Source organism: Phaseolus vulgaris, chromosome 11 (genome assembly GCF_051622355.1).
Source record: "Phaseolus vulgaris cultivar YP4 chromosome 11, ASM5162235v1, whole genome shotgun sequence".
Lineage (NCBI taxonomy): Eukaryota > Viridiplantae > Streptophyta > Magnoliopsida > Fabales > Fabaceae > Phaseolus > Phaseolus vulgaris.
Window position 1 is genome coordinate 51522978 of NC_143508.1, and position 27112 is coordinate 51550089.

The 27112-nt window shown below is 34.5% G+C and overlaps 3 protein-coding genes and 1 pseudogene across 4 annotated transcripts; all 4 read right to left on the reverse strand.

The window, feature by feature from the left end:
• Positions 1–8446: 8446 nt before the first annotated feature.
• Positions 8447–12548, reverse strand: LOC137823756 (putative disease resistance RPP13-like protein 1). The gene has a single exon (XM_068629019.2). The coding sequence runs from the start codon at positions 12054–12056 to the stop codon at positions 8535–8537; it is 3522 nt and encodes a 1173-aa protein (XP_068485120.2). The 5' UTR covers positions 12057–12548; the 3' UTR covers positions 8447–8534.
• Positions 12549–12962: 414 nt separating this feature from the next.
• On the reverse strand, positions 12963–17534 carry LOC137823797 (putative disease resistance protein At3g14460). Its single transcript, XM_068629075.2, has one exon. It carries the CDS (start codon positions 16870–16872, stop codon positions 14146–14148), a length of 2727 nt encoding a protein of 908 aa, XP_068485176.1. The 5' UTR covers positions 16873–17534; the 3' UTR covers positions 12963–14145.
• Positions 17535–19520: 1986 nt separating this feature from the next.
• Positions 19521–23335, reverse strand: LOC137823766 (putative disease resistance RPP13-like protein 1). 2 transcript variants are annotated; one of them, XM_068629047.2, is made up of 2 exons: positions 22624–23335; positions 19521–22491 (listed from the first exon to the last, which is right to left on the reverse strand). In XM_068629047.2, the coding sequence occupies exons 1-2, from the start codon at positions 23225–23227 to the stop codon at positions 19742–19744; spliced, it is 3354 nt and encodes a 1117-aa protein (XP_068485148.2). In that variant the 5' UTR covers positions 23228–23335; the 3' UTR covers positions 19521–19741. The 2 variants fall into 2 exon arrangements, with proteins under 2 accessions (XP_068485148.2, XP_068485140.2); XM_068629039.2 differs by having other exon boundaries at positions 22579–23335.
• Positions 23336–24450: 1115 nt separating this feature from the next.
• LOC150023385 (putative disease resistance RPP13-like protein 1) lies at positions 24451–27063 on the reverse strand (annotated as a pseudogene).
• Between the last annotated feature and the right edge of the window lie 49 nt (positions 27064–27112).

A 27112-nucleotide genomic window follows, 5' to 3' on the forward strand; every position in this document is an offset into this window, starting at 1 on the left:
GTTTCTAAATTGGTATCTAATTAGCAACTAAGGTTTTAACTACCAATTATTTAAAAATTCTAAAAACAGACTACAAAGCACAAACCATACACTAGTAAATGCAACACAAACCAAGACAGAATCACATTCTCCATCTTTATTTTTTTATTAATCTTTGAGACATTCTGCACTGACTAGGACTCAAACCCATGCCCATAAGACTCGAAACCAAGCCCCAAATAATATTACAAGCAAACTGCAGCCAGTCAGGACTCGAACCCAAGTCTCTCCAGCGACCAGGGGAAGCATTGACCACTAAACCAGACAAGTTCTTTGGTCATATTATCATTTTTCTTATACTTATACATATTAATATTATTATTAATATTATTAGTATTAATATTCATATTATTAATATTATATTCATATTATTAATATTATATTCATATTATCAATATTATATTCATATTATTAATATTAATTTTGATATAAATATACATTGAGATATTTATTGTGTGTATAGTAGTTTTATTTGACTTGATACTATAATATTAATATAACTTTAATACTATAAATACATATATATTGATTAATATATTTTTTTATTTAATCATTAATTTTTTAAAACTCGTGGTTAAATTTAAATTTACTTTCATATTATATATATATATATATATATATATATATATTAATAGAAAGGGTTATTTAGTAACAAGTACCTATAATGAACTTAATTAAGTCAATATGATCGTAAAATAATAATTAAAATGATAATTGATTTTAATGTAATAGGTAATATGATGACTATGAGTATGACATATATTAAATGTGATTCATACTAATAGATAATATAATAAATTATGTTTAGATTCAAGTAGATTATAGATAAATTAAATGTGATTCATATGTTAATGTTGTTAGTATCATTAATATTGTTAGTATTATTGTTAATATTATTAGTATTGTTAGTATTATTAGTATTGTTAGTATTATTAGTATTGTTAGTATTATTAATATTGTTAGTATTATTAATAATAATAAGTATAATAAAAATCATAATAAAAATCATAATAAAACTAAAGAATTTGCTTTGTGTAGTGGTTAAATTTTCTTTAGTTGCTGAAAGATTGCTGAAGGAACCTGGCTTCGAATCCCATTCACTGCATAATTTTCTTTTATGGTGCTAATATTTACATACGGAAAAATCCGTATGTAAACAGGTTTACATACGGATTTTGGCTGGAAAATTACATACGGATTCCGTATGTAGTATTGTTAGTATTATTAATATTATTAGTATTATTAATAATAATAAGTATAATAAAAATCATAATAAAACTAAAGAATTTGCTTGGTGTAGTGGTTAAATTTTCTTTGGTTGCTAAAGGAACCTGGCTTCGAATCCCATTTACTGCAGCATAATTTTAATTTATGGTGCCAATACCGTATGTAATTACATACGGAAAAATTCGTATGTAATAGTGTTATTAATATTGTTAGTATTATTAATGTTATTAATATTGTTAGTATTATTAATAATAATAAGTATAATAAAACTAAGGAATTTGCTTGGTGTAGTGGTTAAATTTTCTTTGTTTGTTGAAAGGTTGCTGAAGGAACCTGGCTCCGAATCCCATTCACTGCATAATTTTAATTTATGGTGCCAATAATTACATACGGATTTTTCCGTATGTAATACTTGTTTACATACAGAATTTAATCCATATGTAATGTTGATTTTACATACAGATAAAATCTGTATGTAATTCGCGTTTTTCTTGTAGTGAAATACGCAAAGCAATAGAACATTCAAAAAATAAATGTTGAATAGATTCTCCGTGCTTTCCACAAAGCAGATACATAGAACATATATCCAAACCTTTATACTGAATATGGTGATATGTAGGAAGTCACCCATGAAAAACTTTCCAGAGTACTAGAGTTTTGGAAGGCGGAATAGATGAAGACCAAATGAATTTACCCCAACCTCAGAGAACTCTTGGTTCCAAGAAAAAAGTTTTTGCCGATTTAAGAGTGAAACGACCAGACTCATCTAGAATCCAATTAGGAATATCTTGTTTCTCACTAATTATGATATAATTAAACAAATGAGGCATCTGCGGTAAAGACAAAGGAATATTCCAATCACAACTAGTCTGAATCTAGGAGACTGTATCTGAAATGTTAGCACCATTAGATAACGCTGCAATATTTGCTAAAGAAGCAGTACAACACCATCTATCATTCTAAAAATTAATAAAATTGAAATGTACCAACAATACAAAGAGTATTATCAAGTATAGTAGAATAAAATTGTTTAATTCGGACAAGAAAAATGAGAATATATAAATCATTCTAAGCTTAGACGCAGTATGCAGGTCCCCGGTAACATATTTGCTTGTGTTCTTGGAATAAGAGAGTCCATCACCAGCAGGAGAATCCAAATATATGATGTTGGAAACCTGACATTAATTCAGATGGATAAACACAGTTACTCTAAAGATTATAAATTATTTGAGAAATAACTGTTTAATCACCTCAATTAATTGAGAAATAACTGCTGTTTTAATTAGATGGAAACTAATATAAACATTGACTTAACCCAACCTTAGGAGCAGCGGTTGATATGCAAAGTGGGTAGATTCCCTTTTGATTTTGCAACCTCAAAGTTGAATGGTCCTGCATGCACCCACATTTCACAATCAGATGTATATAATCAACAAAAGTAAAAATGATATAATAGTATTGATTCAAGGTGAGTAAAAAGGACCTTCCAGAGAACAAAAACATCCAACATTTTCCACTTATATGCACGTATTCGAAAAGTTGAAGTGAGAAATTAATACAAAACGCGTTATATTTATTAAAACTTGGTCCCCAACTTGATAAAGAAAGGCAACATCCAACCAGAAAATAAAAAGAGACAAAGATGGAACATGATGAGAATTAATTAACGTAGACCCATTCCATACCCAAACAGTTGGAGATTAAATATGATGAGACATACAAGTAAAGTTCCCCAGGAATAATAAAGAAGGCTACAATGATTAACATAGCATGCTCATAAACGAACCCATCGAAGCACCATTCAGCCATAGATAGTATCTCTGTGAAAAATAGAAAAAAATTATTATAAGATCACTGTGATACTACCAATCTCCACATGAAATGTAACTATATGTTAATAACTGAGTTGTAATTTGAAAATTTTGATTTAGTGATGAAAAGATGGTTGGGACAATAAACGTGTGGTGGGGCAAAAGCATGAAGTAATGCTACCACTGCTCAAGATGATAAAGCTCCTAATCCTTCATGAACAAATGTCATGTGACTCACCAAATCGCGGAACTTGAGAATATAGAACATCTCAATATATCGTCCAGTTTCACGCCTCTCTATATTGATTCGACATTATGGAGAATTATGTTTTAGTTTTGGTTAGACTTACAACACATCATTTACTTTCTGTTCCCCATTTTCATTTTCATATGCTAGGACTGAATCTAAACTCCTTATGGACATTGTTGGAGACATTTTGCAAAAACTGACTGCTAGATACCCAAATCAACTTAAAGGTCTGGTTGCAATTGAAGAAAATTATGAACAAATTGAATCATTGCTAAGAATTGGGTGAAGAGAAGTTAGAATGGTTGGAATATGGGGCATGGGTGGCATAGGAAAGACTACCCTTGCTACTGCTTTGTATGCACAACTTTCTCCTGATTTCGAAGGTGGTTGCTTCCTCACAAATGTAAGGGAAAATTCAAGTATTGAAACATAACTTGGTATAACTGCTAGATTGAAGTTGATGGATCAAATAATGAAAATGAGTGGAAAGAACTTCTTCATGTGATTACTTGATCGGTATGAAACTTCACCCACTCGTTCATCTAGCTTCCTTATTTTTATTTCTTGAATGAAACTAGTACTTCAAATATAGAATTTTTTGGTTGGAAATACTCTTGCTTCTATTGCAATAACACTGTCTTATACTTCAATTTTAGCAGGTTTTCTTTTGAAACAATTGTGGAGAAATTCATGGGAAATGAGTGAGTGCAGCATGCTGGAGAGTTGTTGAAAGTTGAATCTTATCTTAGTATTATATATTGGCCACACACCTTGCATTACTGTAACTATCTCAAACAAGGACAATCTTTCATATCATTTCCACTATCCTCTCCTATTCAACTTAACCCAAGACTACTGTTAGTCCTTCTTCACCTATTCCTGTATTTGGCTTCCCCAAACAAAATTATGTATTGTGCAATCATTATTACAATTCAACAAATAAAAAAAATATATGTATCTCATCAATGGCTTATGATATATGAGGCAAGGAAGAAATAAACGAAAAGAAATACTGATTTTTATTGTTTGTAGAGAATGCTACTCTGTCATTTGGGTCCTTACAATCAATTTCCACTTTGTGCTCCTCTTTGTAAATTCATTGCAACCAAAGACATTAGCAATAGCACTCAACAAGGAGTGTGGATGGCAATTATATGGGTTTTATGGGCTCATAGAAATTCTGTCATTTTCAGGAATGGAGTAATAAATAGAGTTGAGGTTTTTACAGGAGTACAACTTAGAAGTCGAGGATGGTTAATAGCAAGATAAGCGAAGAAAATTTTAGCTATTGTGCTTAAGTCCTATAATTTGCCTTTAAGTCCATAGGATACTACTGATCAATAATCAGTGGTATCTCTTACTTATTTCAAATGTCTTTTGCATACCTCAGCATAAAAAAGACAGAAATACATATTAATCTCAAAGGTAGTATTCAATCAATTCTCATAGTTATTTATATATTTATAATTCTCTACATTCTTAATAAGGTGAACGTAATAGAATTTTCTACTTGTGAATCTCTCTCATCATCTTTGACAAACTCAATGATCATGATTCATATCTCTAAATGATCATATCTCTAAATAATAGCTTGACTCCCAAAACAAACTACCTTCTTCCACCTTGGTATAACAATACTCTCTTTTTTAGAACAATACTACTTCGTCATAAATTATTTGAGTTTTCTCGTGTTGCTTAATTATTTATTTTTTTGAAGTTGATGATAAATAAATGTGATAGACTAATATTATAAATTAAGCATCTAAAATTTATTTAACCTACTTTATTATTTTATATTTATACAACATTGAACAAAAAAATCACATCCTAGAAGATTACTTAAATAGGGAGATATAGGAAAAGTGGATCACAAATTTCATGTCAACACATTTATATATATTATCCGAAAGAATTCACTCTATACAAGTTATTAGTTAATTATACTCGCATAATTTATTGTTTTGCCTTCATAAATTTTAAAATTAATTATTATATATAATTTTTATTTATTGTTAGTTAATATATAAATATATATATATATATATATTTATTTATTTTCCATTTTGTAATGAATGAAGACAAAATATGTCAAGCTGATACAATTAATAACCGCAACAAAGTATAAAAAATGTTTATTGATACAGTGGCTGAGTTTTTTTTGAAGGGGAGGTTTCTATCTTTGGCAGGTAGGAGTTGTGTAATTAAATCTGTGCTCACAGCAATGCCCCTCTTCTACCTATCTGTTTTCAAAGCCCCGGAATCGGTTTACAAAAGCATTATCAACATTCAAAGAAGATTCCTATGGGGGTGGGGTAAGGAGAATAGACCGATCTCATGGGTAAGCTGGGAAGACGTATGCAAAACAAAAGAAGAGGGAGGACTGGGAATCAAAGACATCAGAAAGCTAAACTGTGCCATGTTAGTGAAATGGAGATGGAGACTTATTTCGCAAGAGAAAGGGAAGTGGAAGGAGGTGCTTTTGTCAAAATATGGTCTCCAGCAAGAGGGTTCAAGTTATACAAGTATTCATGTGAAGTACCAGTCGTGGTGGTGGAGGGACATGGGAAAGGTCTGTAAGGAGGGGGAAGGAGAAGGGTGGTTCCAAAAAGAGTTACGGTGGAAACTAGGGAGAGGAGACAAGGTGAGATTCTGGGAGGATGTGTGGGTTGGTAATGCAAGTCTAAAAACATCCTTTCAGAGGTTGTTTTCTCTATCGGCTAACCAGGAGCAAAAGGTGGAAGAAGTTGGTGGGTGGGAGGGTTCCGAGTGGCAGTGGAGGTTACAGTGGCGGAGGAATAGATTTGAGTGGGAATCAGAATTGGTGATAAATCTCCACCAATGTATTACAAGGGCATCTGTGAAGAGATACATATCTGATGTCCGAGTGTGGGGGGAGGAGGAACTAGAGAAATATTCAGTGAACTCAGCATACAAATGTCTAGCAAGGAGAGCGAATGAGACACAGCAGGAGGTTTTTGAAATTCTTTGGAAAGCTACTGCTTTTCCAAGCGTGCTGACAACAGCTTGGAGAGCTCTTTTGGATAGAATTCCAACAAGGGAAGGCCTATATAGAAGAGGAGTGCAGGTCACCACTACCGAATGCGGACTGTGTCGGAGTAAGGAGGAATCTTCTAAGCATTTATTCATAGAATGCGTATATGCACAACGTGTATGGTCCTTATGCCAAAGGTGGTTGGGAATTACGTTAGTGCAACATAATGAGATTAAGAACCATTTTGAAAGTTTTCACTGCAGTCAGGCAAGTGTTAAGCAGAATCAAGTTTGGAAAGGTATTTGGGTAGCTGTTGTGAGGTGTATATGGGACCAAAGGAACACAATTCTATTCAAACAGGGAGTTGTTGATGTAGAAGAGATACTGCAGATGACTCAACTTAAATCGTGGTCTTGGTTGAAACACGGGACTAAATCTTTTAACTACTCTTTTGTAGACTGGACTTTGAATCTCGGCATCTGTATAGAGAGGTTGAAATAAGCTAGAACGAATGACAGAGGAAAATCTGAGGTGCAGTAATAAGACTGGCAAAGCAGGGCAGAGGGATAGGTGGAGAATTTCTCTGTTTGGCGCTGACAGGTGCTTTTGCTGGTAAATGCTGAAGTGTGGTTAGTCAGCAGTGACAACACTTATTCAGAATATCCTTAGTCAGGATCACCCAAAACGTTGTTAGTTGAGGGCTGTGGTACTGAGTTTATTTTTCTGGACCAGTAATTCAAATACAAACAATCGCATATGGAACCTCTCAAAGGTGTGCTTCAGGGGAGGTGCTGGAACAGGATATAAGCAAATAAACAAGCATGAGTGGTGGCTGCTGATTGAAGAACTTGTAGGTTTGAATGTGCGCCGCTGGTTTAGAGGGAGATGGGATAGCAAGCTGTAAGAAGAGGAATCCTGAAAAGTCATCGTGAAATCAACTATTTGGATGATATCTGCAATGTTGAGGCTTTTGTCAAACGTGGTGCGAACTGTTGTTGGAGGGTCCAATGCTTGGTTATCTATCAGGTTTCCTGTGTGGTGATCATAGCAGATCCAAAGATTTGCAATATAGCAAGGGCTGAACTAAAGGTCACATTTCTCTCAGCAATGTGCTTGTGGTGATAGGCTAACTGTAGGTACTGGGTTTTTGAATTTTATGCAAGTGCAGGTGCAAGTTGAGGTGCTATGATTTCAGTTAGATTGAAATTTCTTTGGGCTGATTTAACTGCTATTGGTGACCTGCGGTACCTCCAACCTTTTGTGGTCACTAGTTTAGTTAAATAGTATGGTGGTGGAGAAAGCACTTTTGCTCATTGTAGCTCTTTAGATTAAATTTACGCTTTTTTCAGTACATTCTTGGGTGCCCTGAATGTGAAGGTTGAAACCAAATTTTATCTAAATTAGGAGCACCTATATGATGTATACGGATTTGGACATCCCTGAAATGTTCAATTTTAATTATATTTATTCTTTACTGATAAAAAAAAACAGTAGCTGAGTTTTACATTTGATTAATGAATTATCATAAAAATATACATGAATGAACAAATATAAATATTCAATGATTTAAAATTTAAATTTCATTTCAAATTTAAAATAATAGTAATTATGATAATTGCTATACAATATATTCCTCTAATAAGAAAATTGTAACATATATATATATATATATAAAATGAAATTCATTAAACATGTAAAGATGATTTTAAACACATTATAATCAAATGAATTTTAGTTAGTAAAATAGTTTCAAATCTATAATATATATATATATATATATATATAATATTTAACAAAAAAAATTGGTATATTAAAATTATTTCAAAAATTGTTTAAAAAATAATATAATATTAAAAATATGAATAAATATATTTTTAGAAAATGTAAACTAAACTTTTGTAATTTATTAAGTATTTGATCGAAAGAAAATAATTTATTAAATACGAAAGAAAAAAAAAAATATTGAAAACACAAAACTAAGCTTATAATTATTGTATTTTATATTCCGTAACTTAATTGAAACTTTAAATCTACAAAGAGTAAATATATTTGGTATAACATAATATATTCTAAACATAAAAGGAAAAGGACTGATTTGTTAAAAGGTATCGCAGGAATACCAGCAAGAGAGGAACAGGAAAGTAGTTGATATACATTCTAAACAAAAGCAAAATAAGTAACCCAACAAATGCATCACTGTTCAAAACAAACAACATCATTGTCGTATAAACAAAATTTTAATGTGCGCAATCTTTTTCCAGTCTTCACCTCCTTCTTCCTGACAACGCGGTTCTAGCAAAGGACAACCACGAATATTAAGATATGAAATTGATTTGGGAAGACCCTCCTCAGGTAGGTGTTGGAGATTGGGGCAGTTCTCAAGATACAAAATCTGAAGAGATGAGAGTTGATGGAGACCCTTGTAGTCCAGTTTTTCTAGATTTTGACAATCAGAGATGATTAGAGAAGTAAGAGAGAGTGGAAGCAAACCTTCATCTGGAAAACATTCTGCATCTACTTTTTCAATCTCCAAGTTTTTTAAAGAAGAACTGTCTGTGAAAGCTCCTTTCAGTGAGCCAACAAGTCTAGAGCAATTTATGATTGTCAGATCCTTGAGTTCTGATGGGAAACCTTTGTCAGGGAACGTCTTTAGTCCTGGACAGTCTCTTATGGATAACTTCCTCAAAGATGGAAGCAACATATGCATGCTTCCAGGCAATGATTCTAATTTAGGACAATAGTTGAGTGTTAACTCCTCTAGATGATTATGGACGAGACTCTGTGAAATCATCTCTAGATTACCAAACCTACTAAGAGTAAGCGTCCTGAGTGTTGGGAACAAATCCAGTGGAAAGCTTTGTACAGAGACACAATCATCTTTGATTGACTCCAAGGGTGAATCAATCTGCAAGTTTTCAAGAGTGTCGGATAACCCAACAATTTCCTGTAATGATGTTGTCATTGTGAGGCTTTTCATTGTACTGCACTCTAACTGTAGCTTTTCATCGTGAGCCCTTAGAACGGAAGCCTCAAGTTTTTGGCAGTCTTCAATTTCTAGTGTTTCCAAAGGAATAAGTTGCTTTGGAAGTTGTCCTTTCAGCTCCGGACATTTTCTTATGGAAAGATGTCGTAGACGTGGAAAAGCATTTGTCACAGCTTCGCAGTCCCACTTTTCCCATCGAATCATATTGGAGAACTCCAATGTTTCAAGGGATTTAAATGAACAAAAGTTGTTCCCATGAAAATCACCATCAATACTCACTATCCCATCAAGTTTTGTAATTCTCAAGAACTTGAGAAATGGCAAAATTCCAAGGGGAGGTAAATATTCACAAGATTCACATTCATTCAACACTAAGGACTCCATATTCCACAATAAGTTTCCTAGTAACCAATTTGGAAATTGTTTTCCACCATACCTAAAGATTGACAACTCCTTTAAGTTTTTGGAAGGTTGCAGATTCTCAATTACCTTCTCTTCTTTATTTGAATCAATAGAGTTCCGATTCCACCCCAATTCTAAGGTCAGGGCCACAAGGTGTGTTTTATTCTTCAAATACGCGGTTAATGCGTCCTCGGAATTCTCAACATTCTGCAGCTCCTCAATTGATAGAATTCCCTCAAGGTTGAGCTCTCCTATCAGTTGAACACCAAACTCCCTCCCATGGCCAACAATAAAGGAACTCATTACTACTTTAAGATTCTTCAATTTTCCCAAACACGGTGGAATCTTTCTCACTTTTGTCTGTATAAGTTCAAGGCGACACAAATTGGTGAGTAAGTGCAAATTTGAAGGTAGCTCTTCCAAATCTCTACAGTAGTTCAACTTTAGTATTTGCAAGTGGGAGAGTGAACATATTTTTTCGGTTAATTTTTTTATTGCAGTAAGGGAGAGGTCTAAGGAACGGAGATGCTCAAGATTGGAAACAGAGTCAGGTAACTCTTGAAGGTCAGAACAATGAGACAGAGATAAGATTCGTATGAACTTAAACTTGGAGAACAATTCATGTATCGACATTTTGATACTCCAAAGGAAACTATGTATCGACACAAATGTACGTAACTTTTCTGTATTACATAAAGTTCCAAACCCATCAAAACATTTGGGGTAACCAAGTTCAAATGAAAAATGACGAGTTACTTTTTGTATCTTTTCTATTTGATCAAGTTCGCACCTGAAGTATATGCCTCCACCGACATATGTTGCCAAATCATGTTGAAGGTCATGCATGAGAAATACTTCTTTATTTCCATCTGGTTGTTGGAAGAAGGACCTTAATAGTAGATCATTGAAGTATTGTTGGCAAACTTCTTCTGGAGTCCTACTATGTTGATGATAGTGAGCGAAATTTTCAGTCATCCATAACTGAATCAAATCCTCCTTTTTAAACTCATAATCCTTGGGGAATAAGGCACAATAAGCAAAGCACACCTTCAGATGGGAAGGAAGGTGGATATAGCTCAATGCTAAAGCAGGAATAATATCACAACGCTCTTTTGAAAATTCCCATATTTCACTTTGGAACACAGTTTTCCATTCTGTAATAGATGATTTGTTGTATAACATACTTCCCATTGTTTTCAAGGCGAGAGGTAGTCCTTTACATTTTTTAACAATCTTCATGCCAATATCCCTACACTCTGGATTTAGTTGAGTATCATCACCTCGAAATGCATATTTAGCAAACAACTTCCAACAATCATCTTCTTGTAATTGTTGTAGGGAGTATTCTTTTGACCACATGGTAGAAGCAACTTCCTTACTGCGTGTGGTAACAAGAATCTTACTCCCTTGGGCTCCTAAAACAAGGGGCTTCCGCACTTCCTCCCACTTAGTTTGGTTTTCGTTCCAAACATCATCCAAAACAAGAAGAAATTTCTTTCCCGTCAATTTTTCTCCCAATTTTTTGTGAACCATCTCCAGATCTCTGCTATCATCAGTTGATTTAGTAACTGCCTCAAGAATTGCTCTTGATATCTTGAAAACATCAAATTCTTCTGAAACACAAACCCAAGCTTTGACATCAAATTTAGCTTCATCCGCCCATGAGTCATTGAATACATGTTGAACAAGAGTGGTCTTACCCACCCCTCCCATTCCCACAATAGAAAGTATTAATGGCTGGTTACGATCGTTGAGGTCAGATGTCAGTGATTCAATGATTAGTCTTTTATCATGATCTCTGCCATAGATATCAGTTCCAACAACCAACGATGTTGTTTGTGATTTCTGTGGCAGTTCATTACTCGACCTAGATCTAAAACTGGTTGCTGTTTTCAAACCTAGATCACCCCTTAGGCTTGAGAGAAATTCTAAATAGTTAAGGATTTGGTTCATCTTACACTCAATTTCCTTGTTAAGGGAACTAATAGTAATAGGAGAAGATTTGAAGAAATTGAGTACCTTACAAGTACAGCCTGAGGTTTGAGATTCAGATTCAGCATCTACTTGTCTTTTGGAGAGCATTTGTATATCATCCAAGAGATCCTCTGCATTAAGGACAGCATCTTTGACCTTAAGCAGCCAGTTTCTGACAATAGGATCCGTAAACTGCTTTCGCTCTGCATCATCAGCCAAAGAATGGATGGAGTGCAGCTTGATTTCCAACTTGTTGAGCAGATTTTGATCAAGCTTTCTTGCATGAAAGAAATCGAGAATTTGAGGAGAAGCTAGCTTCTGGAATGCAACCTGAAGGAAAGCAGAAAGAAGAGCACCACCAACAAGATCTAATGCCATGGTAGGAGAAAGATGAATGGATTCAACTTCTGCTAGCTTTTGCCAATGACTCGGTGGTTCATGAAAAGGGGAATAATCAGATATTTGATCAAAAAATTCTTCTTCAATAGTTAGTCAACATCATTTATGAATTAGTAGCTATTATTATACTATTCACCCAATAAGTGAATTGTTGAAATTAAGAGGTATATGAAAAAGCATGTTAAAATCTATTATTTTATTAGTTGATATATTAACTTTTAATGTGATTTTTTAATGCTGGCTTGCTTTTAAACAACTAATCAACAAGAAAATAAAGCAAGAGCTCATTACTACAACAACTACCCTCCTCTCCTCTGCATAAAATGCCTTCAACTACCATCCAGCTTAGATCACATTTAGGTTGACTTATAAAATTTACAGAAAATTATTTTCCATCAAAAAATTACCTACAGAATTATATCATAACAATTTGTGAAAGATGAGTTATTTCTGATCTTATTTTAAGAGTTCACAAAAAGAAATGCACTTAGTAGATGAAGATTTAATTGTGAAGTTGTTAAACATTGACTTAAATTATCTCGTCCATGAAATTTTATAATTAAAATCAGTATATTTGAAATAGTTGTTAGAACTTTATGAGAATTACAGAAATAATTTGTATTAAATTATAATTAAAACTTTAAAAATGAATTCATATATTATATTTAAAGTTAGATTATTCAGAAGTAAATCATATTAATTTGGAAATAATAAGCTGTTAAGTTTCAGAATGAATCCTACCAGCATTTATTAGATTTAAGTTGGAAGAATTATGAGATTGCAAAAAAAAATTAAGGCAAAATTTAAAACTTATCAAATTTATAAAAATATTTAAACGCTATGACATCACATAAATTCTGTCTTTTTAATCTATATTTTCCACCATTTTTTTAAACTTTGATCAATATTCTACCATGATTGAAACTACTATAAGCATATGCAATCCATACTTAGTCTAAACTTATGAAAATGAGAAACATTAGGTGATAATTTTAATGCTAAATTTAAATTACAAGTAAATTGTCACACAAAATATTGATTGTTCAATGTGTGTAAAAAGGACCTTCCAGAGAACAAAAAATCCAACATTTTCCACTTATATGCACGTATTCGAAAAGTTGAAGTGGAAATTAGTACAAAACACGTTATATTTATTAAAACTTGGTCCCCAACTTGATAAAGAAACGGCAACATCCAACCAGAAAAAAAAAGAGAGAGAGAAAAAGTTAGAAATGTTCCTAGAGTAGATGGAACATGATGAGGTTAATGAATTAATTAACGTAGACCCCTTTCCATACCGAAACAGTTGGATATTAAATATGATGAGACATACAAGTAACAATGATTAACATACCATGTCCTTCTCTGCACTTCTTTCTCAACTCACCAAGTAGTAAAACAGCTTCTTCCCATTCTCATCATTTCTAAATTTTGTTTCACAGAAAACTCAAGTTGTTGAATGCATAACTTTAGATACGTGTAATTTAAACAATATATTATCCTAGGCAATTTGAGGGTGGATGTGTCGTTTTCCCTGGAGACCATATCATGAATCACTGCGGATTTCATATTGGAGATAGTTCAATCACTATTCCTTATCTCTCACTACCTGAATTCTGTGGTTTCATCTGTTGTGTCATTGTTTCTGAGGGATCAGTAGAAGGAAATTTTCGTGTTCTATCTATCAAGAGGGATTGTAGTATTGATATAAATAGACAATAGAATAGAGAGAAAAAGGTTGCCCCCAAACTCCTATATAGAAAGATACCAGAGTCTACACTTTGCCTGCAACCCCCTTCACATTAGGCTATACCTTGCTGGATTCCAACTTTAATGCTCCCTCCTCGGCACATTAATGCCACTTGAAAAGAGTAATCAAGTGCTGGACACTGAAACACCATTCCCTCAATTGTGCAGCACTTAATCAGAATTTATGCACCAATTTTTCCTCAATTATGCAGAAACTTTATGCACCAATTTTAACTCAATTATGCAGAAACTTTATGCACAAATTTTAACTCAATTATGCAGAAACTTTATGCATAATTCACTACGTTCACATCAAACACTACTCAAACAGTCCAAGATGGAGACCCTTGTAGTCCAGTTTTTCTAAATTTGGACAATGAGAGATAATTAGAAAAGTAAGAGAGAGTGGAAGCAAACCCTTATCTGGAAAACATTTTGCATCCACTTCATCAATCTCTAATATTTTCAAAGAAGGACTATCTCTGAAAGCTCCTTTCAGTGACCCAACAAGTCTAGAGCACTTACTGATTTCCAGCTCTTCTAGATTTGATGGCAAGCCTCCGTCAGGGAACGACTCAAGTCTTGGACAGTCTCTTATCGATAAACTCCTGAGAGATGGAAGCAGCATATGCATGCTTCCAGGCAATGATTCAAATTTAAGACAATACTCGAGTTTTAGGTGTTCTAGATGATTATGGACGAAACTCTGTGAAATCATCTCTAGATTATCAAACCCACTGAGAGCAAGCGTCTTGAGTTTTGGGAACAAATCCAGTGGAAAGCTTCGTAGAGAGATACAACCATCATTGATTGACTCCAAGGGTGAATCAATGTACAAGTCTTCAAGAGTGTCGTACAACCCAACAATTTCAAACAATGATGTTTCCATTGTGAGCCTTTTCATTGTACCACACTCTAACTGCAGTTTTCCACAATTACGTAGTTGTAAATCTAGAGCCCTAGGAGCGAAAGCCTCAAGTTGTTGGCAGTCTTTAATTTGTAGTTTTTCCAGAGGAATAAGTTGCTTTGGCAACTGTCCTTTCAGCTTTGGACATTTTCTTATGGAAAGATCTCGTAGACGTGGAAAAGCATCTGCTTGACAATCCCATTTTTCCCATTGACGCATATAGGAGAAGTGCAATGTTTCAAGGGATTTAAATGAAGAAATGTTGTTCCCATGAAAATCACCATCAACAATACTCACTACGCCATCAAGTTTTATAATCTTCAAGACCTTCAGAAATGGCAAAAGTCCAAGGGGAGGTAAACGTTCACAAAATTCACATTCATCCAACACTAAGGACACTATATTCCACAATGAATTATCTAGTAACCAATTTGGAAATCGTTTCCCACCATAGTTAACGATTGACAACTCCTTTAAGTTTTTGGAAGGTTGCAGATTCACAATTACATCCTCTTCGCTTTTTGAGTCAATAGAGTCCCGATCCCAATCCCATCGCAACTTCAGCGTCACAAGGTGTGTTTTATTCTTCAAATCTGCTTCTAATGCATCCAGGGAATTCTCAACATTCTGCAGCTCCTCAATTGATATACTTCCCTCAAGGTTGAGCTCTCCTAGCTGTTGAATGCCATGGCCAACATTAAAGGAACTCATTACTACTTTAAGATTCGTCAGTTTTCCCAAATACGGTGGCATCTTTCTCACATTCGTCACTTTAATTTCAAGGCGACACAAATTGGTGAGTAAATGCAAATTTGAGGGTAACTCCTCCAAATCTCTACAATAATTCAACTTCAGTATTTGCAAGTAGGGAAGTACACATATCCTTTCGGATAGTTTTTCTATAGCAGTATGGGAAAGGTTTATCGAACGAAGATGCTCAAGATTGCTCACATAGTCAGGTAACTCTTTAAGGTCAGAACAATGAGAGAGTGATAAGATACGCAAGAACTTAAACTTGGTGAACAATTCATGTATCGAAATGTTGCAATGCCAATGATAGTAAAGTTGATATGTGTTCCTAGCTTTTGGCATAAATGTACGTAACCTTTTTGAATTACATAAAGTTCCAAACTCATCAAAATGTTGATTGTGACCAAGTTCAACTGAAAAATGACGAGTTACTTTTGGTATCTTTTCTGTTTGATCAAGTTCGCACCTGAAGTATAGGCCTCCACAAACATATTTTGCCAAATCATGTAGAAGGTCATGCATAACAAATACTTCTTTATTTTCATCTAATTTTTGTAAGAAAGATCTTGATACTAGATCATTGAAGTATTGTTGGCAAACTTCTTCTGGAGTCTTACTATGTTGACGACAGTGTGGGAGGTTTTCAGTCATCCACAAATGAATTAAACACTCCTTTTTAAACTCATAATCCTTAGGGAACAGGGCACAGTAAGCAAAGCATACCTTGAGTTGAGATGGAAGGTGGATATAACTCAATGCTAAAGAAGGAATAATGTTGCAACACTCATTCAAAAATTCCCATATTTCGCTTTGGAACACGGTTTTCCAATCTGAAATAGATGATTTGTTGTATAACAGACTTCCCATTGTTTTCAAGGCCAGAGGTAGTCCTTTACATTTTCTAACAATCTCCATGCCAATCTTCCTGCACTCTGGATCTGATTGAGTATCATCATCTCGGAAGGCATGTTTAGAAAACAACTTCCAACAATCATCTTCTTGTAATTGTTGTAGGGAGTGTTCATCTGATCGCATGGTAGAACAAACTTCCTTGCTACGCGTAGTCATAAGAATTCTACTTCCTTGGGCTCCGAAAAGAAGGGGCTTTTGCACTTCTTCCCATTTAAATTGGTTTTCGTTCCCAACATCATCCAAAATAAGAAGAAACTTTTTCCCTGTCAATTCTTCCTTCAAACTTGTGTGAACCATCTCTGTATCTCTACTGTCATCAGTTGATTTAGTAATTGCCTCAAGAATTGCTCTTGATATCTTGAAAACATCAAATTCATGTGAAACACAAACCCAAACTTTGACATCAAATTTAGCCTCATCCACCCTCGGGTCATTGAATACATGTTGAGTGAGAGTGGTCTTACCCACTCCACCCATTCCCACAATACAAAGTATTGATGGTTGGTTACCAGTGTTGATGTCAGAAGTCAGTCAGTCAATGATCAGTCTTTTATCATCATCTCTGCCATAGATATCACTTCCAACAACCAAAGATGTTTGTGATTTATGTGGCAGTTCATTACTCAACCCAGATTCAACACCGCCAGCAGTTTTCAATCCTAGATCACCCCTTTGGCTTGAGAGAAATTCTAAATCGTCAAGGATTTGTTCCATCTTACACTGAATTTCCTTGTTAAGGGAACTAATAGTAATAGGAGAAGATTTGAAGAAATTGAGTACCTTGCAAGTAGAGTCTGAGGTTTGAGATTCAGATTCAGCATCTAGTTGTCTTTTGGAGAGCTTTTGTATATCATCTAAGAGATCCTCTGCCTCAAGGACAATATCTTTGACCTTAAGCAGCCAGTTTCTGACATGTGGATCCGCGAACTGCTTTCGCTCTGTATCATCAGCCAGAGAATGGATGGAATGCATCTTGGTTTCCAACTGGTTGAGCAGCTTTTGATCAAGCTCTCTTGCATGAAAAAAATCGAGAATTTGAGGAGAAGCTAGCTTCTGGAATGCAACCTGAAGGAAAGCCGAGAGAAGAGCACCACCAACAAGTTTGAATGCCATGGTAGGAGAAAGATGAATGGATTCAACTGCTGCTAGCTTTTGCCAATGACTCAATTGTTCATAAAAAGATATTTGATCAACATTTTTGTTCTTCAATAGTTAGTAAATCTATAATTTTTTATTCTTCCCAACATTACAAACTGCAACAGCTGTATTTCACTTATGAATGAGTGGGTATTGTTAAAGTATTAACTAAGTAAGGGAATTGTTTAAATTAAGAGATGTATTAAAAAGCGTGTTAACATTTATTACTTTATTAGTTGATATATTAAGTTTTAATGTGATTGTTTAGCTCTGCAGTGGGAATTTTTTCATGTGACAACAGTCTTCCACTTGAGTAAAGCACGAGATTTGATGCATTGTTTCTGGCAACAATAGAAATTGTAATGTTATTCATATTACAATAGTGAGTCACTTGAGTAAAGCACAACATTTGCACTATGCAACTGAGAAAAAGTAATGATTGAGTGCTGGAATCAAATGTAGTTTAACCTGGCTGATTATATCAAAACTTTGGCAAAACTTTCCGCTAATGATTGTAATGTTAAAAGGAGAAGGTAATATGAGATCAAACGAAGGTAAATGTTGGCTAGATTCACATTCATTCAACTTTAAGGACACCAAATTCGATAATGAATTTTCTAGTAACCAATTTGGAAATTGTTTGTCAACACAGTCAAAGATTGCCAACTCCTTTAATTTCTTGGAAGGTTGCAGAACGTCCTCAACATTTAATCTTTGTAGAATAATGTAACACTACATGTATTTTCTTTGTTGGAATTTTATATATTCTGCTATAGTTTACATATTTAAGATGACAGAGTGCATGAAACAACTTAACTAAGTCAGCAAATAGTTAAATAACTAAAAGATTCTTCTCTTTCACGTCAATTTTGACTGGCCAGACAATATGGCAGGGTTAGCATTACGATGAAACCAACGTTGATATTCTATTTTATGTTTACTGATAGCACTTTCAAATGGCTAGTAGCCTAGTATTACATTCTCGGTTTGAGCTGTTTCTTATTTTTAAAATCTCTATTCTTTCTTGTTATGAGAAACAAAATCAATTAAATCATCATAAACAAATTCAAAATTTGAAATGAAAATAGACATTTAACTCCACTTTAGATCCGTACGAGTGCACCTAATGGTCTTGATAAAACATTGACTTACCATGCTTACCAACTACCTTCTATATCTTGTGAGATTAAAATAAATTTTTCCTTGGTTAGATACAAGTTTGAATCCATTGGTATGCTACAGGCTTAGCATGTTTCATTTATCATCCATCATCCATGTGTCTTCTTGAATGTTAAGAGAATATTTTCTTTGAAATATGATCAAACCAACATTGAATTGTGCCACTTATATACCAAGGAAACACTTCAAGTGTCCAAGATATTTTATTTAGAACTTTTGATCAAGGTATTGTTTTATTTGTACAATCCACTCCTTATCACTACATGTGATAACAATGTCGTCCACGTGTACAATTCTTCCTTGAGCATGGAAGGATAATGAATTGAATTAGAAAGATTAGTGTAAAGTATGGTTGAGGGAAACATATTAATGGAATATATTGTTGTTCTAAGTTACTGTAAAATGAATTCTCAGTACCCTCTTTCTCTGTTTTCGAGGCAATTATGCAAGGGTTGAGAGAAAAAGATAAAATGAAGTACCTATGATTTTTGGTTAATGTGTACCTTGTTCAACACAAATTTAAAGTTCAATTACTCTATGCCAGAAGAATGTTCTATAGTAGATAAATTCTACTATGTTAATTTTCTGTACCTCCTTTCTTTATATACTTCTTATAACTGTTTGGGATCTTACTCTACTTTAAATTTTATGGTCAATGATTCGAATCCTTTAGGAGACCTTGTTTGACACTCTTAAACGCTTATCCAACATTCTTATGTTTCAATTTTATTATTATTTTATATTTATACAACATTGAATAGAAAAGTTATATCCCAGAAGATTACTTAAATAAGGAGATAGGTAGAGTGGATCACAAATTTCAATTTCAACATCTTTATGTTATCTGAAAGAAAACTTAGTTGCAGTAAAAAATTGAAGGCGAAACTTCCACTAGTAATTGTAGTAATTGTAATCTTAAAAGGAAAAGGAATGAATTGTTAAAAGCTATGGCAGAACTACTAAAATATTCTGAACAAAAACAAAATTAGGAACCCACCAAATGGATCACCATTCAGAACAAACGACATGACTACAATATATATAGTGTTTGAATGTGAGCAATCTTTTCCCAGTCTTTGCCTCCTTCTTTTTGGCAACACTGCTTCAACAAAGGACATCGGTCTATACACAGATACTTCAAATTTGATGGTAGACCTACGTCAGGGAATGACTCAAGCCTAGGAATGCCAACTATTACCAGATTTTCTAGATTTGATGGGAAACCTCCATATGGGAATGACTCAAGTTTTGGACAGTCTGCTATGTATAACTTTCTGAGAGATGGAAGTAGCATATGCATGTTTTCAGGCAATGATTTAAATTTATGGCAGCTAATGATTGTCAGCTCTTCTAGATTTGATGGGAAACCTCTGTCAAAGAACAACTCAAGTCTTGGACAGTCTTGTATGAATAACTTCCTGAGAGATGGAAGGTGCATATGCATGTTTCCAGGAAATGATTCAAATTTATGGCACCTAATGATTTCCAGACACTCTAGATGATTATGGATGAGACACTGTGAAATCATTTGAAAATTAACAAGCCCTATAAGATTAAGGGTCGAGAGTTTTGGGAAGAAATCCAGTGGAAAGGTCCATAGAGAAACACAGTCATCAGTGATTGACTCTGGGGGTGCAAAAATTTGTAAGTATTCAAGACTGTCGGACCCAACAATTTCCAACCATGAAGCTTCCATGTTGTGCCCACCCATTGTAAGCCTTTTCATTGTAGCCCACTCCAACTGCAACTTTCCACAGTCACGAAGTTCCAAATCTAGAGCCCTCGGAGCGGATGCATCAAGTTGTTGGCAGAATATAATGTCTAGTATTTCCAAAGGAACAAGTTGCTTTGGTAGTTGTCCTTTCAGCTTGGGACAATTTGATATGAAAAGCCTTATTAGACGTGGAAAGGCACCTATCACAACTTGGCAGTCCCACTTTTCCCATTGACTCATATGGGAGAAGTCCAATATTTCTAGGGATTTAAATGAACAAGAGTTGTTCCCATGAAAATCACCATCAACACTCACTATTTTATCAAACCCTGAAATCTTCAGCCTCTTCAGATAAGGCAAAAGACCAAGCGGAGGTAAACGTTGGCAAGATTCACATTTATCTAACTCTAAGAACACCAAATTCAAAAATGACTTATCCAGTAACCAATTTGGAAATTGTTTCCCGCCATACTTAAAAATTGACAACTTCCTTAAGTTTTTGGAAGGTTGCAGATTCTCAATTGTGTCCTCTTCTTTTTTTGAATCAATAGAGTTCCCATTCCTCCCCCATCCCAAGCTCAGCTCCACAAGGTGTGTTTTATTCTTCAAATCTGCTTCTAATGCTTCCGTGGAATCCTCAATGTTCTGCAGCTCCCCAATTGATATGCTTCCATCAAGGTTGATCTCTCTTAGCTGTTGAATACCTAACTCTTTGCTAAGGCCAACATTAAAGGAATTCATTACTACTTTAAGATTCTTCAGTTTTCCCAAATGCGGTGGCACCTTTCTCACTTTCGTCTCTTTTAATTCAAGGCGACACAAATTGCTTAATAAATGCAAATTTGAGGGCAACTCTTCCAAATGTATACAGTAGTTCAAATTCAGTATTTGCAAGTGGGAGAGTGAACATATCTTTTCAGTCAATATTTTTATCATAGTATGGGAAAGGTCTAAGGAACGGAGATACTCAAGATTACCAAAAGAATCAGGTAACTCTTGAAGGTCAGAGCAATGAGATAGAGATAAGATACGTATGAACTTAAACTTCGAGAACAATTCATCTATCGACATTTTGATATCCCAACTCCACAAATAATTTAGGCTACTAGCATTTGGCATAAATGTACGTAACCTTTTTGTATTACATAAAGTTCCAAACCCATCAAAATATTGTTTGTGTTGAAATTCAAATGAAATATGACGAGCTACTTCCTGTATCTTTTCTGTTTGATCAAGTTCACACCTAAAGTATAGGCCTCCACCGACATATTTTGCCAAATCATGTAGAAGGTCATGCATGATAAATACTTCTTTATTTTCATTTGGTTGTTGGAAGAAGGACCTTGATAGTAGATCATTGAAGTATTGTTGGCAAACTTCTTCTGGAGTCCTACTATGTTGATGACAATGTGCAAAATTTTCAGTCATCCACAACTGAATCAACTCCTTCTTTTCTAACTCATAATCCTTGGGGAATAAGGCACAGTAAGCAAAGCATACCTTGAGATGAGAAGGAAGGTGGATATAGCTCAATGCTAAAGCGGGAATAATATCACAACGCTCTTTTGAAAATTCCCATATTTCGCTTTGGAGCACAGTTTTCCACTCTGAAACAGATGATTTGTTGTATAACATACTTCCCATTGTTTTCAAGGCGAGAGGTAATCCTTTACATTTCTTAACAATCTTCATTCCAATCTTCTTGCACTCTGGGTTTAGTTGAGTACAATCACCTCGAAATGCATGTTTAGCAAACAACTTCCAACAATCATCTTCTTGTAATTGTTGTAGGGAGTATTCTTCTGAACGCATGGTAGAAGCAACTTCCTTACTACGTGTGGTCACAAGAATCTTACTCCCTTGGACTCCTAAAACAAGGGGCTTCTGCACTTCCTCCCATTTAGGTTGGTTTTCGTTCCAAACGTCATCCAAAACAAGAAGAAATTTCTTTCCCGTCAATTCTTCTTTCATTCTTCTATGGACCATCTCCAGATCTCTACTATCATCGGTTGATTTAGTAACTGCCTCAAGAATTGCTCTAGATATCTTGAAAACATCAAATTCATCTGAAACACAAACCCAAACTTTAACATCAAATTTAGCCTCATCCACCCTCAGGTCATTGAATACATGTTGAGCGAGAGTGGTCTTACCCACTCCACCCATTCCCACAATAGAAATTATTGATGGTTGGTTACCACAATTGATGTCAGAAGTCAGCCAATCAATGATCAGTCTTTTATCATCATCTCTGCCATAGATATCAGTTCCAACAACCAACGATGTTGTTTGTGATTTTTGTGACAGATCATTACTCAACCCAGATCCAACACCGCCAGCGATTTTCAATCCTAGATCACCCCTTTGGGTTGAGAGAAATTCTAAATCATCAAGGATTTGTTCCATCCTACACTCAATTTCCTTGTTAAGGGAACTAATAGTAATAGGAGAAGATTTGAAGAAATTGAGTACCTTGCAAGTACAGCCTGAGGTTTGAGATTCAGATTCAGCATCTTGTCTTTTGGAGATCTTTTGTATATCATCCAAGAGATCCTCGGCATTAAGGACAGCATCTTTGACCTTAAGCAGCCAGTTTCTGACATGTGGATCCGTGAACTGCTTTCGCTCTGCATCATCAGCCAGAGAATGGATGGAGTGCATCTTGGTTTCCAACTTGTTGAGCAGCTTTTGATCAAGCTCTCTTGCATGAAAGAAATCGAGAATTTGAGGAGAAGCTAACTTGTCGAATGCAACCTGAAGGAAAGCAGAGAGAAGAGCACCACCAACAAGTTCTAAGGCCATGGTAGGAGAAAGATGAGTGGATTCAACTGCTGCTAGCTTTTGCCAATGACTCAGTGGTTCATAAAAAGATATTTGATCAACATTTTTGTTCTTCAAAAGTTAGTGAACCTATAATTTTTTATTCTTCCCAACATCACAAACTACAACAGCTGTATTGCACTTATGAATGAGTGGGAATTATTAAACTATTAACTAAGTAAGGGAATTGTTTAAATTAAGAGATATATTAAAAAGCATGTTAAAGTCTATTATTTTAATGTGATTTTTGTAGCTCTGCAGTGGGAATTCTTTTCATGAATTAAAATAATATTTACAGTAACAATCCATCATTTAATCTTTCTAGAATAATGTAACACTACATGTATTTTGTTTGTTGGAATTTTATATATTCTGGTATGGTTTACATATTTAAGATGACAGAGTGCATGAATCAACTTAACTAAGTCAACAAATAGTTAAATTACTGAAAGATTCTTCTCTTTCACATCAATTTTGACTGGGCAGAGCATGTGCAGAGTTAGCATTACGATGAAACCAACGTTGGTATTCTATTTTATGTTTACTGATAACACTTGCAAATGGCTAGTATTACATTCTCGGTTGGAGCTCTCTTATTTTTAAATCATCATAAACAAATTTGTTAACTACATTAACCGGAAAGGTAAGTGTTTCAAGATATAAAAGGAAAACTAAGATCAAAATAGTTGTGCCACTCAATCATATTCTACATTCAAAATTGTTAACTACAGAAAAAAAATCTCCGCTATGTTTCCTGAAGGCAGGACAGAAAAGCAGAGGTGTTGGCCTTAAACAATGTTGCAGAAGTAACAAATACATAACATAACTGATTGGACAATCCCTCAAATTGTATCAATGAATCTCCAAGTGTCGAATAGAATTTAAATGCAATGATGCTTACTGGGTTTAAAATGAAAAGTATGGAGCTTCTAGGTCCTCCATGACTTGTTCCATCTTTGATTCAATTTCATTTTCAAATAATCTGAAAAAAGAAGATTTGAGGGAATTCCACACCTTCTTAGTAGCACTCTTAGACTCAGCTTCCACTTGGATTCATTTTTTTATCAGCTCCACTTGGCTTCATAATCTATTTCCTCCAAGAGATGTTCTGCATCAAACACAACATCTTTGGCCTTGAGAAGCCAATCTCTCACACGTGGATCTGTCAAGTGCTTTTGTTCTTCATCAAAAGCCACAACATCAATGGCTAGGAGATTCATCTTCAAGTCGCTGAATTGCTTCTTTTTGTGTTTTCTTCCACGAAATGTTGACAAAACGGGAAGCCAAAGTGTCAATAGTCCTCTCCAACAGAAGTAGAAACAAGAGCACCGGTAACAATTTAGAGTACTGCCATGGTTAGAATAGGAAAGGGAGTTGATGAATAAAACTGAAAAGGAAGTGCAATGGAAATAATAGTAATAAACTAATTTTTGAATGATGGGTTTGAGTTAAGGTCTGTGAACAACCAATAAGTGTTGAGTCTTCCCTCAGCTCTGTGATTCACAAGCTATACCAATCAGCATGAGTTTTTTATCCTTAACGTTCTCATATATGAAAGCAGCATATTCATGATTCCAGGTAATGATTCTAATTTATAGCACCTAATGATCTCCGGAAATCTTAGATTATTATGGATGAGACACTGTGAAATCATTTCTAGATTACCTCATTGAATCATATTGGATAAATACAATGCTTCAAGGGATTTAAATGAAGAAGAGTTGTTTCCATGAAAATCAGCATCAATATTCATTATCCCATCAAGTTTTGTAATGTTCAAAACCTTGAGAAATGACAAAAATCCAAGGGGAGGTGAACGTTGGCAAGATCCACATTCCTCTAACACTAAGGACACCATATTCCATAATGAATTCTCTAGTAACCATTTCGGAAATTGATTGCCACCATAGTCAAAGATTGCCAACTCGCTTGAGTTGTTGGAAGGTTGCAGATTCTCAATTAGGTTCTCTTCTTTTTTTTGAATCAATAGAGTTCCCATTCCTTCTCCATCTTAAATTTAGCTTCAGAAGGAGTGTTTTATTTTTCAAATATGCTTCTAATGCATCCAGGTAATTCTCAACATTCTGCAGCTCCTGAATTGATAGACTTCCATCAAGGTTGAGCTCTCGTAGCTGTTGAACACCCAAGTCCCTGCTAAAGTCAACATTAAAAGAATTCATTATTACTTTTAGAATCTTCGGTTTTCCCAAATGCAGTGACACCTTCACTTAAGTCTGTATAAGTTCAAGACGGCCCAAATTGGTGAGTAAATGCAAATTAGGGGACAACTCCTTCAAATCTCTACAGTAGTTCAACTTAAGTATTTGCAAGTGGGAGACTTGTTAGCATTAAACTCAAAGCCTTCAGCTGTCATCAGTTTTATTTTAGCATCTGAATAGACAATAATTATTATCTTTAATTCTAGTTTTGAAAGTCATTTATACTATGATTTAAATGTAAATTATAGTATAGGTTTTATGAGAGAGAAGGTAGAATTTGAGAAGTCTATTGTAAGACTATTTAGAGAGATTGTATTCTTATTTGAAAAATAACAGTGAAATAAAATATATATTTTCTGTTCACAAATATCTTGCTCTGTTTTTTTCCCTCAACACCAACAAGACTGAACATATTTTTTCGATTATTCTTTTTTCTATTGCAGTATGGGAGACGTCTAAGGAACGGAGATGTTCAAGATTGGCAACAGAGTCAGGTAAGTCTTGAGGGTCAGAACAATGAAACAGATATAAGATACGTATACACGAACATAAACTTGGAGAACAATTCATGTATGGACATTTTGATATTCCAACTCCAAATATAATTCAAGCTACAGCTTTTGGCATAAATGTACGTAACCTTTTTTGTATTACATAGAGTTCCAAACCCATCAAAATATTTAGTGTGACCAAGTTCAAGTGAAAAATGACGAGTTACCTTTTGTATCTTTTCTCGTTAATCAATTGCGCATCTGGTAATCATGTCCCCACCAACATATTTTGCCAAATCATTTAGAAGGTCATGCATAACAAATACGTCTCCTTTTTTACCTGATGGTTGAAAGAAGGACCTTGATAGTAGAACATTGAAGAATTGTTGGCAAACTTCTTCTCAAGTCATACTATGTTGACGAAAGTGGGGGAAATTTTCGAACATCCACAACTGAGTTAAACTCTCTTTTTTAAACTTATAATCCTTGGGTAATATGGCACAGTAAGTAAAGCATATAAGGTTAAGTCTGCTATTAGCTCTGAATTTGAACAACACATGATACTTAAGATGCCAAAAAGTTGAGTAATCAATTGCTAAAAAATATCAACTACTTAGCTGAACCATCAACTTGCAGGCGAGGCGAGACATACATAAGAGATTTCATTGTATATTAATCTCTTTAAGTTTCAACATTTGTTTTAAGTTTCAACATTTGTTGTTGAGTTTCAACATTTGTTTTAAGTTTCAACATTTGTTGTTGAGTTTCAACATTTGTTGTTGAGTTTCAACCTTTGTTGTTGAGTCTTACAAGAGTATCTCCACAACCATCCATTACTTGAACTTAGTGATGTGTTGTTCTATTGGACATGGTAGTCCTTTATGACATATGCAGGTATTCTCTTAATATTCATAGACCAATGATCAACCCTATGTCATTTAAGCGCATCAAACAAATTTGTAGCATAAAAATATGTAGTTTTTAGAATTAATCCACATCATATTGATAAGGAACATGAATCATTATTCCAATTTTAATTCAACAATTTTAAAATACACTCTTTGCATATCTCTTCAGGGACTACAACCTGAGGCAATCCTTCAACCATTTTGTGGTTAGTGAATATATATATACAGATCCTTAAAGTTGAGGTGACC